Source organism: Podarcis pityusensis (assembly GCF_964106645.2).
Source record: "Podarcis pityusensis genome assembly, chromosome: 16".
In the NCBI taxonomy this organism is placed as follows: domain Eukaryota; kingdom Metazoa; phylum Chordata; class Lepidosauria; order Squamata; family Lacertidae; genus Podarcis; species Podarcis pityusensis.
The window spans coordinates 3,792,899-3,811,203 of NC_138041.1; the positions used below are offsets into that span (position 1 = coordinate 3,792,899).

The 18,305-nt window shown below is 50.4% G+C and overlaps 1 protein-coding gene across 3 annotated transcripts in view; it reads right to left on the reverse strand.

The window, feature by feature from the left end:
- Positions 1-18,305, reverse strand: part of CERS2 (ceramide synthase 2) — a 48,413-nt gene that overhangs the window by 7,498 nt on the left and 22,610 nt on the right. For all 3 annotated transcript variants that reach the window (XM_080984767.1, XM_080984769.1, XM_080984768.1), the window contains exons 2-7: positions 7,628-7,801; positions 4,652-4,769; positions 2,402-2,520; positions 1,857-1,914; positions 1,692-1,742; positions 703-795 (exon numbers count right to left, since the gene is read on the reverse strand). In XM_080984767.1, coding sequence (XP_080840893.1) covers positions 703-795; positions 1,692-1,742; positions 1,857-1,914; positions 2,402-2,520; positions 4,652-4,769; positions 7,628-7,800 — 612 coding nt within the window. In that variant the 5' untranslated portion in view covers position 7,801. The remainder of the gene's footprint in view (positions 1-702; positions 796-1,691; positions 1,743-1,856; positions 1,915-2,401; positions 2,521-4,651; positions 4,770-7,627; positions 7,802-18,305) is intronic.

Below are 18,305 nucleotides of genomic sequence, written 5' to 3' on the forward strand. Positions count from 1 at the left end.
CGTTCCGGAAATCCGTTCGACTTCCAAAACGTTCGGAAACCAAGGCACGGCTTGTGATTGGCTGCAGGAAACTCCTGCAGCCAATCGGAAGCCCCGTTGGATGTTCAGCTTCCAAAAGAACGTTCCAAAACCAGAACAGTCACTTCCGGGTTTGCAGCGTTCAGGAGCCAAAACATTCGAGAACTAGGCCGTTCGAAAACCAAGGTACGACTGTACGAACATTTTATATCTGTCTGCAATGAAACCCTAGCTAGGGCTGATGCCTCTCTGCTGCTAAATTGAAATGTTTGTGTGTGTATTTAGACCTGTTGTGTTTCTGAGAGGGCCAGTTGCTTTAAACTGATTTTTCATATTGTGTCTCGATTTCAACAGGTTTAAGCAGAGCTCTCTTGAGTACTATGTTGCAGGGGGTTGGTCTGGATGACCCTCAGGCGCCCTTCCACCTCTAAAATCCGATTTTTCTTTCATATACTTCCCCCCACTTATTTTTTAGCTATCCTAGAAGTTTAATGATAACGCTCAACCTTATGCTGCCATTAACCTGCAGTGATAATATGTGTATCTCGTTATGGATATGTATTATTATCATTTTGTTAACTTTGTTGAATCTAAAAAAAGATAAACTTCCACTGATCAACTGCAGATCCAGCAGCAAAGGCCAAACGCCGTCTGCGCTCCCCGTGAGCCAAGCCTTCGACTCACCTTCCGCTTCACGTCCGAAGCGATGCTGAACAACAGGGACCAGTAAAACGAGAGCTCAATCATGTAATACCAGTACTGGGACGGCAGCAGGTTCTGGAGGAGGGAAGGAGAAAAATCCCTCAAATATAGCCAGGTCGTTCCGCGTCCTCAGCCAACATTTTTAAAAACCCAGTTTTGTGGTCTCCCCATCCCAGGGAAGCGTAAGAACACAAGCAATCTCCTGCTGAATCAGACCAAATGGACCAACTCTCCTGTTCTTCCAGAGCGCGTTCTTTTCCTCTGCCCTCCTCATCCCTCCCCTCCTTTTGTGTCGTGCCACCTTTGACTTCATTTATTTAAAAGCATTTTTTGCCGCCTGATGTTTCACAGTATCTCTAAGCAGTCGACTGCAGCGGAAGGATTTTGGTCATCTCGATCTCGCTACAACCCCCTGCCGTTTATAGTTATGTGCTCCTTATTTCATGGTGCATTGTAGATATTTTTTTCGCTGCCACCCCTTGTGGATTTTTCTTGTTTGTTTTTTATAAAAAAAGATAAATCCAAAGTTTGGGTATATATAATTTCTAATGCACACACCACATGAACACACAAGGCTGTTGTCCCTGCTCAAGTTGCTTGTGAACCCTGCCTACCCCCCCACCCCATTGCCAACCCCCACCCCGTGATTTTACACCACACCAAGCCGTCCCCTCGCAGCTGCATCAAGCCCACATTCTCACAGCTCTGTCAAGCTCTCTGCACATCCTCAGAGACACTCTGTGTGTTTCCCCCACCCAGCTTTATTCAAACCTCTGCTGTTGTTTAAAACCTCCATTTCTCTTTTAAATCCTCCCTGATTTCATGCAACTTCAGGATGGTGACGTCGCACTACAACTCCCACCCCCCAACAAAGGCTGTGTGATGACAGCCTTAGAGGTTTCTATATGGATATGAAGATATACCTTTTTTTTTTTTTAAAGCAAAGGTTGCAGCGTAAAAACTTAGCTCACCTGCGTAGGGTATCCTTCCCAAACTAGCCTGAGGTTGTAGAACCAAGGTTTCTGCAAGTTCAGGAGACAAAGGATAAAAAGACAGGAGCCGGTTAAGCGTCAAGAGGACTCGCAGAAAAGGAAACTCCCATTTCCCGCCTTAGGTTGAGGAGGAAATGTACTTACGTCAGCTATGACGGCCGTGCCAGCAATGAAAGCAAGAAGGTAAAAGGTGAATCTCCAACTGGAAAAGGAAGCACAAAGTCTTGTTTCTCATCCCCTGAGCAAATGAAGCACACGTTCTCAGGCATGTCAAGAGCGCCACTGGGGGCGTGCAGAGTGCCTCTGACGTCTGCCAGGAGTGGTAGGGCGAGAGGCAAGGAGACGAACAGTAGGGGGAGCCAGAGAGCCAATGGATTGGTTGTAAGGAAGACTCCGGCTGCTAAACATTTTGGAGTCGTGTGGCTGTGACACTCGCAAAGGCAAAGGTCTGCCTGAATTTGTCACCCTCTAGGTGTTGCTGGGCACCCAGCTGCCATCGGACAGCAGGCCCAGTGGTCAGGGGCATTGGGAATTGGACTTCCAATGGATCTGGAGTGTTTTGGCGGGCAGAGAGCATTGAGGAAGGCTGGCCTGGGGCAGCCAGCTGCCGACCCCTAATCCAGCGACGCTTTTGCAGATGGGAAAGCGTGCATGGGGTTTGGGCAAGCCTGCTATTCACCCAAGCCTACCTGGCCTCCCGAAATTTCTTGAGCAAGCTGGGCCGGTCCTGATTGCGCCGCCGACGGAACCAGCGCTCGACCTGCCGGGGGGTGCAGCCGCTTTTCTTCGAGAGGCCCTCGATGTCTGCCTGCGGGGGCAGAAGAAGGAAAAACAGGGCCCCATTCAGAGAGAGGAGAGAGAGCTCAGGGAAGAAAGCCACTGAAATGCAGACAGCAGCAACATTTGCTTTGCTTTGCCATGTCTACCTTGACACACTAGGTTTCTAAGTGCGTGGATCTCATGCCTTCTTCCCAGAAAAAGCCACTGGTTTTGAAGAAAGCTTCCAACTGGGGGTCCTGTTTTGGAAAATACCTCTCTAGTTGCAACATCAGCCTGGCAAAGACTTCTTGATTTGAAGATGTGCTGGTTGGGCCCAGAAGTTTTTAATGCTTAAGAACTCAATTGACCCAATACAGTTTCCAAGCTGCTTTCATGCTGGAGTTTTGCAGACCTTCGATTCCCACCAAATTTTATATTTTATAAGGTTGGCTTTGGGTCATTGTGTCCCGGAGCTCTGGGAATCTCAAGAAGGGGACATTTCCCGGCCAAGAATTCCAGGGATGAACCCAAGATCTTCTGCAGCCAAATTTACGCCGCTGAGATGACGAATTTAGGGAAACTGCAGGGGTGAGCACACCGCAAGTGCAACCGAGGAACTCACCCTGGGAAAACCATCTTCCATTCAACAGGGGGAAAGAATCCCGTCCTCCTGCTTTTGAAAACACGGGTTTCTCCCGGCCCTACCTGGAAATGCTATTGAACCGGGGACTTTCTGCACTGTACCAGTGAGCTACGGCCTGTCCCCACCTCCATCCAGACAGAAACAGCGGCGATGCAAGAAGGCGCAGATTTGGCTCGGGGGCTGCCAGCTGGCAAAGCCATGCAGGAGATGTAAGGCTTTTTGCTCTCATTTATAGGCTTAATTTGGACGCGGGTGGCGCTGTGGTCTAAACCACAGAGCCTAGGACTTGTTGATCAGAAGGTCAGTGGTTCGAATCCCCGCGACAGGGTGAGCTCCCGTTGCTCGGTCCCTGCTCCTGCCAACCTAGCAGTTCGAAAGCACGTCAAAGTGCAAGTAGATAAATAGGTACCACTCTGGCGGGAAGGTAAACGGCGTTTCTGTGCGCTGCTCTGGTTCGCCAGAAGCGGCTTAGTCATGCTGGCCACATGACCCGGAAGCTGTACGCCGGCTCCCTCGGCCAGTAAAGCGAGATGAGCGCCGCAACCCCAGAGTCGGTCACGACTGGACCTAATGGTCAGGGGTCCCTTTACCTTTATAGGTTTAATTACCCAGATGCATCAACTGGGAGTTCAGAGCGTATGTCCACAACAAGTATTGGCACGGGCCGCGTGGTGCCAGCAACAAGCCAAATGATTTTTCAAGAGGCTTCATCCGGACGCCTTGGTGGGAGAAATGGCAAGCCAGAGGCTTGGGCCATCAGCTCTGGCAGAAGACCAGCTCCATTAGGTGCCTTCTGACCCAGGACTTTTTCTATGCCAGCTGGTCACTGCAAGAGTTACTATTAAAAAAGTGGCACCTGAGCACGTTTTTCCTCTGCCCACCCTGTCCCTTCTTCCTCGTGTGCCGTGTCTTTTTTCTTTTCTATGACTGTAAGCCTGTGGGCAGGGACTGTTTTGTTTTAATTGACTGGACGCTGGAAGCCTTTCTGGCTTAAGAGTATTGGGCAAAAATGCTCTAAATGAGGAAGCTGAGAGAAACATTTTCCATGTCTCCGGGTAGAGGGCGGCCTTCGAGTCTCCTCTGTGAAAACCTCCTCTCACGTATTGCGAAAAATCCTGACCGCTACCACTGTCATACCGTCCATTTAAAGTACTACAATACCCCCGCCACACAGGAAACCTTGGTCCCCTTTACAGAGCTAAAATTCCCAGAGTTCTCTATGTTTTTAGCGGTTCCTGTTTTTATCTGTAAGCTGCCTTGAGTCCCGTCAGGGGAAAAGGAAGGGTATAAATTATTGTTATTATTAGGGATGGATCGTTAAACCGCTCTGGGAATTGTAGCTCGGTAATGGTATGTGAATCTTCTAAGAACTCTCAGTTCCCAAACTGACAAACTACAGTTCACAAACTACAGTTCCCAGGATTCTTTGAGAGGAAGTAATGGCTGTTCAAAGCAGAATCATAGTATTTAAATGTGTGATACAAAGAACACCCCCACTTTCTTCCTCTCTCAGACATGACCTCCCTGGCAAAGTTACCTGTTTGGGGTGTTTACAGGACGTCGTATAAAATTTCTCTAGGACGGAATTCGGAGTGGCTTTTAACCGCACTTTCTCATTGACGTTCAAAAGAGCCGCTAGCGGAGTTGCCACGTATCTAGGGGGCAGAAGAGAACAACGGAAAGGGAAGAGAGGGGATGAAAGAAAAGAAACACAACGTTAGGATTCTGTAGCAGTTTCCGGTGCCAAAACAGAAACGGTCGTTAAATTTTACGGACTTCTGCAGCAGGGCTTCCTTTGAGGAAGGTTGGAGCGCCGAACCCATCAGATGTGGCACGAATTAACGGAGGAAGCTGGCTTCATACAGAGTCCGACCACTGGAGTGCATCCAGCTCATGACTGCCTACACTGACTGGCAGCCGCTCTCCTGCGGTTCAGACAAGGAGATCGAGCCCGAACTTTTCTGTCTCCGAAGCAGAGGCTCCACCCCTGATCTACAGATCTTCTTTTAAAGCAATACTAAGATTCCAGTCCTCATGGTCCTGAATGTAGGACCGATTTAACATTTAACTAGTTGGCAGGCTTCGGGCATGGAGTCTTTTTCCAGTCCAGTCCTGGGGGATTGCTACAGCCCTCTTTCCAGGAAAAAAAGCAAGATTCTAGTCCTCATTCTGCATAAAGGGATGAATTGAATGCAAACAGAGGAGGCAGCCTTATACTGAACCGGACCCTTGGTCCATCTAGTTCAGTACTTCCTGCACTGACTGGCAGTGTCTCTTTGGGGTTTCAGGCAGGGAGGGGTGTATTCACAGCCCCACCTAGAAATGTCAGAATTCGAATCTGGGACCGTCTGCATGCAAAGCAGGGAACTGGGGATCCCAGTAAATGCTGGGCCTCACATGAATTCATAGAATTGTAGGGACCCCACAGGGTCATCTAGTCCAACCCCCCCTCCCTGCAACACAGGAATCTCCGCTAAAGCATCCAGGACAGATAGCCATCCGACCTCTTCACCCCACATAAACCCACCCGGCCACTCCAGTCTGCAGAACTGCTGCAAGTCCCACCCAATACTCGCTCTGCGTTTGTAGGAAATCCCGTTACACTTTGGAACTCCCTGCCTATTGACGTCAGGCAGGCTCTTTCGCTGAATTCTTTTCGGCGCCTGAACATCTTTGCGCAGGCAGGCCGTATCCAGACGTGTGGAACGCCTGCAGGCATTTTAATCCGGGTTTTCATCTTAGATTATTACGTGAAGGTTTCCCACAGTCGCCTTCCTCCATCTGAGATAATCTCAGGGTTTCATTCCCTGCTTCCCCGCTTTACAATCAAATAATAATAATAATAATTTATTATTTGTATCCTGTCCATCTGGCTGGGTTTCCCCAACCACTCTGGGCAGCTTCCAACAAAGATGAAAAATACATTAAAATGCCACACATTTAAAACTTCCCTGAACAAGGCTGCCTTCAGATGTCTTCTAAATGTTAGGTAGTTGTTTATTTCCCTGACACATGATGGGAGGGTGTTCCACAAGGTGGGCGCCACCACTGAGAAGGCCCTCTGCCTGGTTCCCTGTAACTTGACTTCTTGCAGGGAGGGAACTGCCAGAAGGCCCTCGGTGCTGGATCTCAGTGTCCAGGCTGAACGATGGGGGTGGAGACGCTCCTTCAGGTCTACTGGGCTGAGGCTGTTTAGGGCTTTAAAGATCAACACCAACACTTTGAATTGTGCTTGGAAAAGTACTGGGAGCCAATGTAGGTCTTTCAAGACTGGGGTTATGTGGTCTCGGCGGCCGATCCCAGTCACCAGTCTAACTGCTGCATTCTGGATTAGTTGTAGTTTCCAGGTCACCTTCAAAGGTAGCCCCACACAGAGCGCATTGCAGTAGTCCAAGCAAGAGATAACTAGAGCATGCACCACTCTGGCAAGACAGTCTGCGGGCAGAGAGGGTCTCATCCTGCATCCCAGATGGAGCTGCGGTGGACACAGAATTGACCTGCATCTCCATGGACAGCTGTGAGTCCAGAACAACTCCCAGGCTGCGCACCTGGTCCTTCGGGGCAATTTTACGAGAGGAATCCAGTAAGGCCGTCCTAAACTGAGCCTCTGGAGATCTGCAGTGCTGAAGGGATTTGTTACAAGGGGGCACACAGCCCCCAATATCCCCCCATCAGCCTGCCCCCCAACCCCCCCCCCCTTGTTGAGGCTATCCTAGAGCTAAATGGCAACTCTTCTCATGCTCTCTCCAACATTGCTGCACCGTAAAAAATAACATACACACAGAGGCCAGCCTCTCAAACAATGCTCTGATTGTCTCCATCTTCTGTGGAGAAGGGGGGGGTGGTGGAATGGTCAACTGTGATAAATAATTGCTCTTTAATTCTCCGGCCTGGCCGTCTCAGGCCAGTCCGCGGGCGCTGCTGACTTCATGGGGTTTGTCGCCCCCTCCACAGACAAACGCTGGCAGTTGACACAATGCCACAATTATGCCAAGGGCCCATGGCTGGGTCAAGGCTGATGCCAGAGCCTTGCTGCCCTCCCCCCCCCCCCGTTTTGCCTCCAATTGTTTCCTTAGGACTTGGCGCGGGATCCGGGCACAGGGAGAAAAGCGTCTCGCCTTTGCCCCAAAACTCTCCAGGAATCCGCAGCGCCCACGCAGGGCCAACCCTCCTTCCCAGGACGAGCGGTCAAGCGTTTGCAAGGTTTGCGGCTTTCCGTGGGGACGGAACAGCCTGGCAGCAGGATCAGGCCAGAAAAGGTGCATTGGGTCCGGCGTGCTGTCCTCGCGGTGGCCAAATGTCCCTAAGAACCAAGGAATTCAGATAGACTGCCCCTGGACCTGGAAGTTCCACAAGCGTCTCTCTCTTTTTTTTTTGTTCCAACCAATCAGAAATTTGCTGGGTGTTGACCCCGTGGGGCCAGTCCCCACCTCACAGCCTAGCCTACTACGCAGGGACCTCGCTCCTTGTCCCCCTTCCCCCTGGTTTACCCCAAATAGGCCATCGTACTCACGTTTCAAAGAGGTGCCTGATGATGAGGAAGACAAACGCCAGAGGGATGGTGATATACAAGTCGCTGGACTTCGGGGCCACGCGGCCTTCGCTGAATTCGACGTCCGCCCAGGTGAGGTTGGACGGCAGCCAGAGCCGGTCCCACCAGAAGTAGTTGCATAATGTCTGGAACATCCTGCGAAAATGAAGAAAACAGAAACAGGGTGAGTGAGGAAAGGCAGTTTCCAGCTGGGAGAGATGATGGGTAGACGGCTCAGAGCCCATGTTCACACCACGTACAGTGGTACCTCGTGTTACAGATGCTTCAGGTTACAGACTCTGCTAACCCAGAATTAGTAAAGGTAAAGGGACCCCTGACCATTAGGTCCAGTCGTGGCCGACTCTGGGGTTGCGGCGCTCATCTCGCTTTACTGGCCGAGGGAGCCGGCGTACAGCTTCCGGGTCATGTGGCCAGCAGGACTAAGCCGCTTCTGGCGAACCAGAGCAGCGCACGGAAATGCCGTTTACCTTCCCGCCGGAGCGGTACCTATTTATCTACTTGCACTTTGACGTGTTTTCGAACTCCTAGGTGGGCAGGAGCAGGAACCGTGCAATGGGAGCTCACCCCGTCACAGGGATTCAAACCGCCAACCTTCTGATCGGCAAGTCCTAGGCTCAGTGGTTTAACGCACAGCGCCACCCGCGTCCCATACCCAGAATTAGTACCTCAGGTTAAAAACTTTTTTTCAGGATGAGAACAGAAATTGCGCGGCGGCAGCAGGAGGTCCCATTAGCTAAAGTGGTACCTCAGGTTAAGAACAGTTCCAGGTTAAGAACGGACCTCCAGAAAGAATTAAGTTCTTAACCCAAGGTACCACTGTATTTAAAGCCCTACGGTACCACTTTAAATGCCCGTGTCTCCCCTCCTGCAAAGAACCCTGGGAACTGAAGTTTGGCTAAGGGTACAGAGTGCTGTTAGGAGGGGAACCCCAGCGTTTCTCTGCTACAGCTACAATTCCCAGAGCGGTTTATCCATCAATCTCTCTTCACAGGGAGTTCTGGGAATTGTAGTTCAGCGAGAGGGAACAGGTCAAGCACCCCCAAACCTGGCCCTCCAGATGTTTTGGGACTACAGTTCCCATCATCCCTGACCACTGGTCCTGTTAGCTAGGGATGATGGGAGTTGTAGTCCCTGGAATAGGGGGTATCTCTCCTGACAGCTCTCAGCATCCTTAACAAACTACAACTCCCAGAATTCCTGGGGAGGGGAAGCCATGCCTGTTCAAAGTGTCATCGCAGAGCTTTGAATGCATGGTGCCAAAGAAACCAAAGTCAAAATAGTTCCCCCTTTATTTAGAGTGATTTGTTTCTACTACACCAGAGCAAGGAACCATTTCCCCCACAGCTCAGGGGCCACATTGACTTGCAGATACCTCCCCCCACCCCGGGTGGCAGCGGGCGGAGCCAGGGGCAAAAGTGGATGGAGCCAGAGACGCAGGTGTTCCCTTTGTCCAGGGGACAACGTCCCAGCCATGCAACTTCAGAGGGTTGCAGCCAATGACAGCAGACTCACCGGAAACAGCGAAATATTCAGCACAACTAACTTTGGTCCATTGATTTCAATGGGTTTACTCAAAGTAGAACTTAGTTGTAAACCAAACAAGGGTTTCTAGGCACACACACCTCTATCCGAACAAGCAAGGGGATTTGACATGCCTGAATAATATTAATAATAATAATAATAATAATAATAGTAATAATTTATTATTTATATCCCGCCAATCTGGCCGGGTTTCCCCAGCCACTCTGGGCGGCTTCCAACAGAACACTAAAATACAATAACCTATTAAACATTAAAAGCTTCCCTAAACAGGGCTGCCTTCAAATGTCTTCTAAAGTCTGGTAGTTGTTTATCTCTTTGACATCTGGTGGGAGGGTGTTCCATAGGGCGGGTGCCACCACCAAGAAGGCCTTCTGCCTGGTTCCCTGTAGCTTTGCTTCTCGCAATGAGGAAACCACCAGAAGGCCCTCGGAGCTGGACCTCAGTGTCCGGGCAGAACGATGGGGGTGGAGACGCTCCTTCAGGTATACTGGACCGAGGCCGTTTAGGGCTTTCAAGGTCAGCACCAACACTTTGAATTGTGCTCGGAAACATACTGGGAGCCAATGTAGGTCTTTCAGGACCGGTGTTATGTGGTCTCGGCGGCCGCTCCCAGTCACCAGTCTAGCTGCCGCATTCTGGATTAGTTGTAGTTTCTGGGCCGCCTTCAAAGGTAGCCCCACATAGAGCGCATTGCCATAGTCCAAGCGGGAGATAACCAGAGCATGCACCACTCTGGCGAGGCAGTCCGCAGCAGATAGGGTCTCATCCTGCGTACCAGATGGAGCTGGTAAACAGCTGCCCTGGACACAGAATTAACCTGTGCCTCCATGGACAGCTGTGAGTCCAAAATGACTCCCAGGCTGTGCACCTGGTTCTTCAGGGGCCCAGTTACCCTGCCCTTCCCAGTTCAAAAACTGGGCTCAGGGCAGCTAACAACAAATTTAAAACACTTAATTGATGCAACAAAAAAACAGCATAAAATTCAGTATGAAACATGAATAACAATAAATTCAGAATTCAAAAAATCAATTTAGGGGGGAAAGCCATCCAATAAACATTAGATGATCACCAGGGCAAGCTGGCTAAATTAGTCCCACTTGGGCCAGCGAGGAGACCAGGGGAGAATTAGCTGTGGGATCCCAGAGCGGGTAATCTTCATAAAAAGGGGAGGGGGAAGGAAGGAAGGGGAACAAAAGATCAGGCTAAGTTCAAGTTGAAAGCCAGGCGGAATAGCTCTGTCTTACAGGTCCTGCGGAAGGACATGCGCACAAGGTCAGCCATTCCTGGCGGGGGTCTTGTGTTAAGAGAGCGTCTGCAAGTGGCTAGTCCTCAAGAGAGGAGACCTGAAGCCCAACTTTGCCCTGGGCTACCTGCCCTGGCTGCAGCCTGGCTCGTAATACGCCTTGTGTGGATGTCGTAAGGACACGCAATGCCTGTTAATCTCTGGGCGTGTGTTAATAAATGCTCGGTGTTAATAGATTCCCATTCTGCTTAAGTGTGCATCGCGTTGCAGCCCGATGAGGAGCAGAGTCCACCGACTGTGACCTTTGCCCGTCATGTGGGAAGAAAGATTGGGCAAACTCCCATCTGTCCTCTTGCAGTCTCTGCCTCCCTCACACACATGCACACAGACCCGGTAGATATGCAGTTAACTCCGGTTTCTATCCTCTGCATTCCTGCTTGGAATGGGCTGCTTTAAAAATATATATACAAAGAGCCCTTTTAGCTGGAGTGGGTCAGTTGCCCACCTGCTCTGGCCTCCTGCTCTCGCTGTGGCCAAATGCCCCAAATAATAATAATAATAATGATAAATTTTATTTATACCCCGCCCTCCCCAGCCAAGACTGGGCTCAGGCCAGCTAACACCAGGTATAAAACAATTGATTAAAATACAACTTATTATTATTATTATTAACTAAATTTTATTAGTATTTTCCACACAACAACACGAAAAATAACAATACACAACACACAAAAACCAACATTCAAAAAACTAAAAAAGCAACAACTAAAAAACACACACAAATCCATATATTACAAGTTATTAATATAAACACACACAAAAAAACAACAACTTAAAAGCAAGATTAAACTACAACATTAAAATGCAGCCTCATTTCAGTAGAAACTCAAATCAAAAACTTTTTTGGGGATGAAAACGTCAAATCTTTACCAAGGCTAACTATCCAGACTGGTCCTACATGGGCCAGAAAAAAGACACGGAAGTCCCCAAATACGAGTTCCAACACAGAAGGAGAAATGAAAAAAAAAAGAGGGGAAGGGGATCAAGTTGATTCCAAGCCAAAGGCCAGGCGGAGCAACTCTGTCTTACAGGCACTGCGGAAAGAAATCAGATCCTGCAGAGCCCTGGTCTCATGAGACAGAGCGTTCCACCAGATTGGGGCCAGTACTGAAAAGGCCCTGGCTCTGGTTGAGGCTAATCTGACTTCCTTAGGGCCCAGGACCTCTAGGGTGTTGCTATTTATGGACCTTAAGGTCCTCTGCAGGGCATATCGGGAGAGGCGGTCCCGTAGGTATGAGGGTCATAGGCCTAGAACCTAGGAATCAAGGTAGACTTCTTCTGGGCCTGGAGGTTCCATCAGAACGTGAGAAGACCTCGGCTGGATTAGGCCAGGATCCTGTTCTCATTGCTGCCGTTAATAGCCACTCATTTGCCCAGTCCTCGCTGTGGGTTAAACCACAGAGCCCAGGACTTGCCAATCAGAAGGTTGGCGGTTCGAATCCCAGCCACGAGGTGAGCTCCTGTTGCTCGGTCCCAGCTCCTGCCAACCTAGCAGTTCGAAAGCACATCAAAGTGCAAGTAGATAAATAGGTACCGCTCCGGCGGGAAGGTAAAAGGTGTTTCCGTGCGCTGCTCTGGTTCGCCAGAAGCGGCTTAGTCATGCTGGCCACATGACCTGGAAGCTGTACGCCGGCTCCCTCGGCCAGTAAAACGAGATGAGCGCCGCAACCCCAGAGTCGGCCAAGACTGGACCTAATAGTCAGGGGTCCCTTTACCTTTAGGCCCTGCCTGCCTCCCTGTGGCAGGGAGTTCCGCAGTTCATCTCCGTTCTGTGTGAATAAGTCCTTCCTTGCCCCAAACCTTCCAACCTTCTGCTTCCTCGGATCTCCGTGAGTCCCAGTGTTGTGAGAGAGGGAGGAAAATCTCCTCTCTGCCCATTTCCTATCATGTTGCCTCTTCCTTGTCTTCTCTCCAAACCAAAAGGTCCCAAATGCTGGCCCCTTTCTTCAGATGGAAGCAATTGGGACCAGGACCGTGTCTGGGCAGAACTTTTCCTTTCCCAAATTGGCATCGCCGCAAACCTCTCGAGTCTTGCCCTGACTTGTGGTGGCAAATCTTACCACGTTGGGGGCTTCATATTCAATGTTTTATTGATTTGGCGCGAAGTCATGTTTGCAAATGTTCCCCTGACCACCAGCTAGCTCTTGTCTCTCTTTCCCCTGCCCTCTCAACGATGCATTTCATGTCAGAGAACCGTAGAATTGGGACCCTCAGGGTCATCTAGTCCAACCCCCTTTAGCGCAGGGATCTTTTGCCCCACGTGGGGCTCTCGAACCCACAACCCTCAGAGTCTCCTGCTGTCGTTCTCGGTTTTGCTCTTGCCAAACTCTGCGAAGTTCAGCGACTGGGACAAAATTACATCTTGACCCAGTTGGCAAAAAAGTCTGGGGTTTTTTGGACGGTTGAACGGGGTCAAATTCTGCCTGAGCTGCTCCAGACCGGTCCAGTGTGGGCTGGCAGCGCCATCGATCTGTCTGCAGTGAGATGGTGTGTCCCTCTCCATTGTAATTTTGGCACTGGGGTTTTTTCTTAATCATTAGTTCTCTGTGTTCTTATGTTCTTATTCTCTTATCTTGTCTGGCCTTGCCTTCATTTACTCCTCTGCAAGGCAAAGGACTTGCAACAGGCTTCCTAAGGTGTTGCCAACCATGTTTGAAACTCAAATCTACCTCTCCTTTAAATCAGAACCAGTGAAGGCGGTGAAGGTCCTGTGTGAGTGTCTGGAGGCGGTTGGAGGATGGATGGCGGCAAACAGATTGAGGTTGAATCCTGACAAGACAGAAGTACTGTTTCTGGGGGACAGGAGGCGGGCAGGTGTGGGGGATTCCCTGGTCCTGAATGGGGTAACCGTGCCCCTGAAGGACCAGGTGCGCAGCCTGGGAGTCATTTTGGACTCACAGCTGTCCATGGAGGCACAGGTTAAATCCGTGTCCAGGGCAGCTGTGTACCAGCTCCATCTGGTACGTAGGTTGAGACCCTACCTGCCCGCGGACTGTCTCGCCAGAGTGGTGCATGCTCTGGTTATCTCCCGCTTGGACTACTGCAATGCGCTCTACGTGGGGCTACCTTTGAAGGTGACCCGGAAACTACAACTAATCCAGAATGCAGCAGCCAGACTGGTGACTGGGAACAGCCGCCGAGACCATATAACACCGGTCTTGAAAGACCTACATTGGCTCCCAGTACGTTTCCGAGCACAATTCAAAGTGTTGGTGCTGACCTTTAAAGCCCTAAATGGCCTCGGTCCAGTATACCTGAAGGAGCGTCTCCACCCCCATCGTTCTACCCGGACACTGAGGTCCAGCACCGAGGGCCTTCTGGCGGTTCCCTCACTGCGAGAAGCCAAGTTACAGGGAACCAGGCAGAGGGCCTTCTCGGTGGTGGCGCCCTCCCTGTGGAACGCCCCCCCACCAGATGTCAAAGAGAACAACAACTACCAGACTTTTAGAAGACATCTGAAGGCAGCCCTGTTTAGGGAAGCTTTTAATGTTTGATGTATCATAGTATTTTAATATTCTTTTGGAAGCCGCCCAGAGTGGCTGGGGAAACCCAGCCAGATGGGCGGGGTATAAATAATAAATTATTATTATTATTATTATTATTATTATTATTATTATTATCAAATATATAATCCAGTCACGAAGGAATCTCTAAGCGCCGGGTTCCCCTCCTCTCCCGGTGGGGTGATGGTGATCATTTCTATACCGCTTTACATTTTGAAGAACAAATATCAAAGCAGTTTACAACACATTAAAGCGTCAAATAAATCAATCCAGAACCAAAATCAATTCAAGCTTCCAGAAAAGAATATTCCCATCTCCTTCTCTAAGTGACATTTTGCTTTCCCATTTTTATTTGCCTCCTTAATTTATAGAGCAGAAGTACTCTAGGAAGCCAGGGTGGGGCGTGTCGGACCAGAACCTGAGAGGTCTGGGTTCAAATCCCCACTCCGCCATGAAGTTCACTGGGTGACCTCAGTCTCAGCCTCTTTACCAGTAACCACCACCACCAACAATTTAATTACTTATACCCTGCTCATTTGGCCGGGCCTCCCCAGCCACTCTGGGCGGCTCCCAACCGAATATTAAAAACACGATAAAACATCAACATTTAAAAAATTCCCTAAACAGGGCTGCCTTCAGATGTCTTCTAAAAGTCAGATAGTTGTTTATTTCCTTGACATCTGATGGTAGGGCATTCCATAGGGCAGGCGTCACCACCGAGAAGGCCCTCTGCCTGGTTCCTGTAGCCTCGCTTCTCTCAGGGAGGGAACTGCCAGAAGGCCCTCGGCGCTGGACCTCAGTGTCCGGGCTGAACGATGGGGGTGGAGACGCTCCTTCAGGTATCCTGGGCCGAGGCTGTTTAGGGCTTTAAAGGTCAGCACCAACACTTTGAATTGTGCTCAGAAACGTACTGGGATGTAGGTCTTTCAGGACCAGTGTTATGTGGTCTCGGCGGCCGCTCCCAGTCACCAGTCTAGCTGCCGCATTCTGGATTACCGTGGACGCTCGGATTGTGAACGTGATCCGTGTGGGATGCACATTCGCAACCTGCAGCGTTCGCAACCTGCAGCAGCGCGTCTTTGCACGTGTGGGTTGCAATTCGACGCTGTAGCATATGCGCAAAGCGCAGTTTAGCACTTCTGTGCATGCACAGCCGCCGAAAACCGGAAGTAACCCATTCCAGTACTTCTGGGTTTCGGCGCGTCCGTAACCTGAAAAAATGCAACCTGAAGCGTCTGTAACCCGAGGTATGACTGTAGTTGCAGTTTCCGGGTCACCTTCAAAGGTAGCCCCACATGGAGCGCATTGCAGTAGTCCAAGCGGGAGATAACCAGAGCATGCGCCACTCTGGCGAGACCTACCTCACAGGGTCGTCGTAGGGCTTAACCGAGGAGCAGGGCTGAACCATGTACTCCTTGGAGAAGAAGGTGGGATGTGAACCCAAAAATAAGATGTTCTGCTTACCTGCTGAGGAAGGCTGGAGGAGCCACTCGTCAGCCTGGCACCCAGAGATCTCTACATGGGCGCAAGTGGAACTGCGCCAGCTGCAAAACGTGCCTGGCTAATTTCCAGCACTGGCTGCCAAGAGTGTTTTATTTATTCTAACGAGACTGGCAGGGGGAAATCAAAAGGGCACATTGACCCAGCCACCCCCTTCTCTTTTCCTGGGGTCCTGATTGTGGGTTCCTGGCACTCCCAGGGCGCTGGGCTGGGTGCCCCCCCACTTCAGCTCTTCCTACAGAACCACTTGCCTTTCATTTGTTGAGCTTACCCAGAGTTCCTGTCCACTCCGGCCTCCTAAATGCAGAGTGTGTGTGGCTTGTTTCTTGGAGACGCTTGGCACTCTGAATATGCTTAGAGGCACTCTGGTTATTCCTGAAGGTGCAAGTTACTTGGGGCGTGCAAGGCACGAGTAGGAGAAACCTTTTTGGAGGGGCAGATTCCTTGCAGACAATGTTCCGTGGGGGCCGCATGTGGTGGTGGCCGGGGCCAAAGGCAATAGCCCCCAGAAATTCAGAGGTTTCTATATACTTCCTTGCATCACGGTTCTGAGGATACATTTGCGGCTAATCAGAAGCACTTGAATGGCAGGCCAGAGAGGGAGGCTCCTGGGGGCCGGGTAGGGAGGGCTGGAGGCCACATTGAACCCTGAACACTCCTTGATGAATTTTACCTGGGAGGTCTGTATCCTCTACCTCTCTTTTAAATCAGAACCAGTGAAGGCGGTGAAGGTTCTGTGTGAGTGCCTGGAGGCGGTTGGAGGATGGATGGCGGCTAACAGATTGAGGCTGAATCCTGACAAGACAGAAGTACTGTTTTTGGGGGACAGGAGGCAGGCAGGTACGGAGGACTCCCTGGTCCTGAATGGGGTAACTGTGCCCCTGAAGGACCAGGTGTGCAGCCTGGGAGTCATTTTGGACTCACAGCTGTCCATGGAGGTGCAGGTCAGTTCTGTGTCCAGGACAGCTGTTTATCAGCTCCATCTGGTACACAGGATGAGACCCTCCCTGCCCGCGGACTGTCTGGCCAGAGTGGTGCATGCTCTAGTTATCTCCTGCTTGGACTACTGCAATGTGCTCTATGTGGGGCTACCTTTGAAGGTGACCCGGAAACTACAACTAATCCAGAATGCGGCAGCTAGACTGGTGACTGGGAGTGGCCGCCAAGACCACATAACACCGGTCTTGAAAGACCTACATTGGCTCCCAGTACGTTTTTGAGCACAATTCAAAGTGTTGGTGCTGACCTTTAAAGCCCTAACAGCCTTGGTCCAGTAGATCTGAAGGAGCGTCTCCACCCCCATCGTTCTGCCCGGACACTGAGGTCCAGCTCCGAGGGCCTTCTGGCAGTTCCCTCCCTGCAAGAAGCCAAGTTACAGGGAACCAGGCAGAGGGCCTTCTCGGTGGTGGCGCCCGCCCTGTGGAACACCCTCCCACCGGATGGCAAAGAGAACAACAACTAACAAACTTTTAGAAGACATCTGAAGGCAGCCCTGTTTAGGGAAGTTTTTTAATGTTTAATAGGTTATTGTATTTTAGTGTTCTGTTGGAAGCCGCCCAGAGTGGCTGGGGAAACCCAGCCAGATGGGCAGGGTATAAATAATAAATTTATTATTATTATTATTATCACCACCACCACCGGTCTGGCAAGAACATCAGAAAATCCGTGTAGCTGGGCAGGCCAATGGCCCATCTTGCCCCCCATCCAGCCAAACGCTTCAAAGAATGTCGGAATCAAGGTAGACTGCCACTGCGCCTGGAAGCTCCGTAAGGATATCAGAAGAGGGCAGGGCTGGGAGAGAGTGGCGCCGGCTCAATTGGGCGTTTGGGGTTTTATAGCTACAACCAGACCAAGAGACTGGAAATGCAAGCCTTCTTATTTGCAGGCGGCTGCGTCTTGTTTTCACAAGCGTGCAACCCAGCACCGTTCAGAAGGAAATTAAGATTACGGGAGGATTGAGGAGGAGCTCAAACAATTTTCTTCCTGGGGCTAGATGACACTTTCCACATTTTTGCGCTGCCGGGTGAGAAATTCCACCACTGGATCTCTTCCCAGGAGCCAGGAAGGAATCTCAGAAGGCTCTGTGGGTGGGGAGTTCACAGATGGTTCGGTCTCTGGCCAGCAGCCAGCCCTTCGCAACCGAGATGACTCTGTAGAGAGGTGAAGCCTCTCGTAAACGCTGCTTTCTAGCCTCTGAGCCACATCTCCAACCTGTTTCATGTCCAGGCAACACCTTGTGATGGGAACAGGGGTGCAAGCTGCTGCCTGATGCCACACCCGGTCTCTGCTCCATCAAACTTAATATTGTCTGCACTGACCACCAGAGGCTCTCTGGGCTTTCTGGCAAGGGACATCCCCTAAACGATGTATTTATTATTACTATTATTCATTAAATTTGTATACCAAACTACAGCCACAGGTCTCGGGGCAGTTCAACAACATAAAATGATATCGCTTCTCCGCTCCAAATTAAGTAAGATACTAGTCCTCATGCCTGTTGTCTTTGTCCATGGAGTTTGTCCAAGACCCCTGCTTCTTGAGAGAAAAGCAGTGACAAACCTAGACAGCATCTTAAAAAGCAGAGACACCACCTTGCCAACAAAGGTCCGTATAGTTAAAGCCATGATTTCCCCAGTAGTGATGTATGGAAGTGAGAGCTGGACCATAAAGAAGGCTGATCACCGAAGAATGGATGCTTTTGAATTATGGTGCTGGAGGAGACTCTTGAGAGTCCCATGGACTGCAAGAAGATCAAACGTATTGATTCTTAAGGAAATCAGCCCTGAGTGCT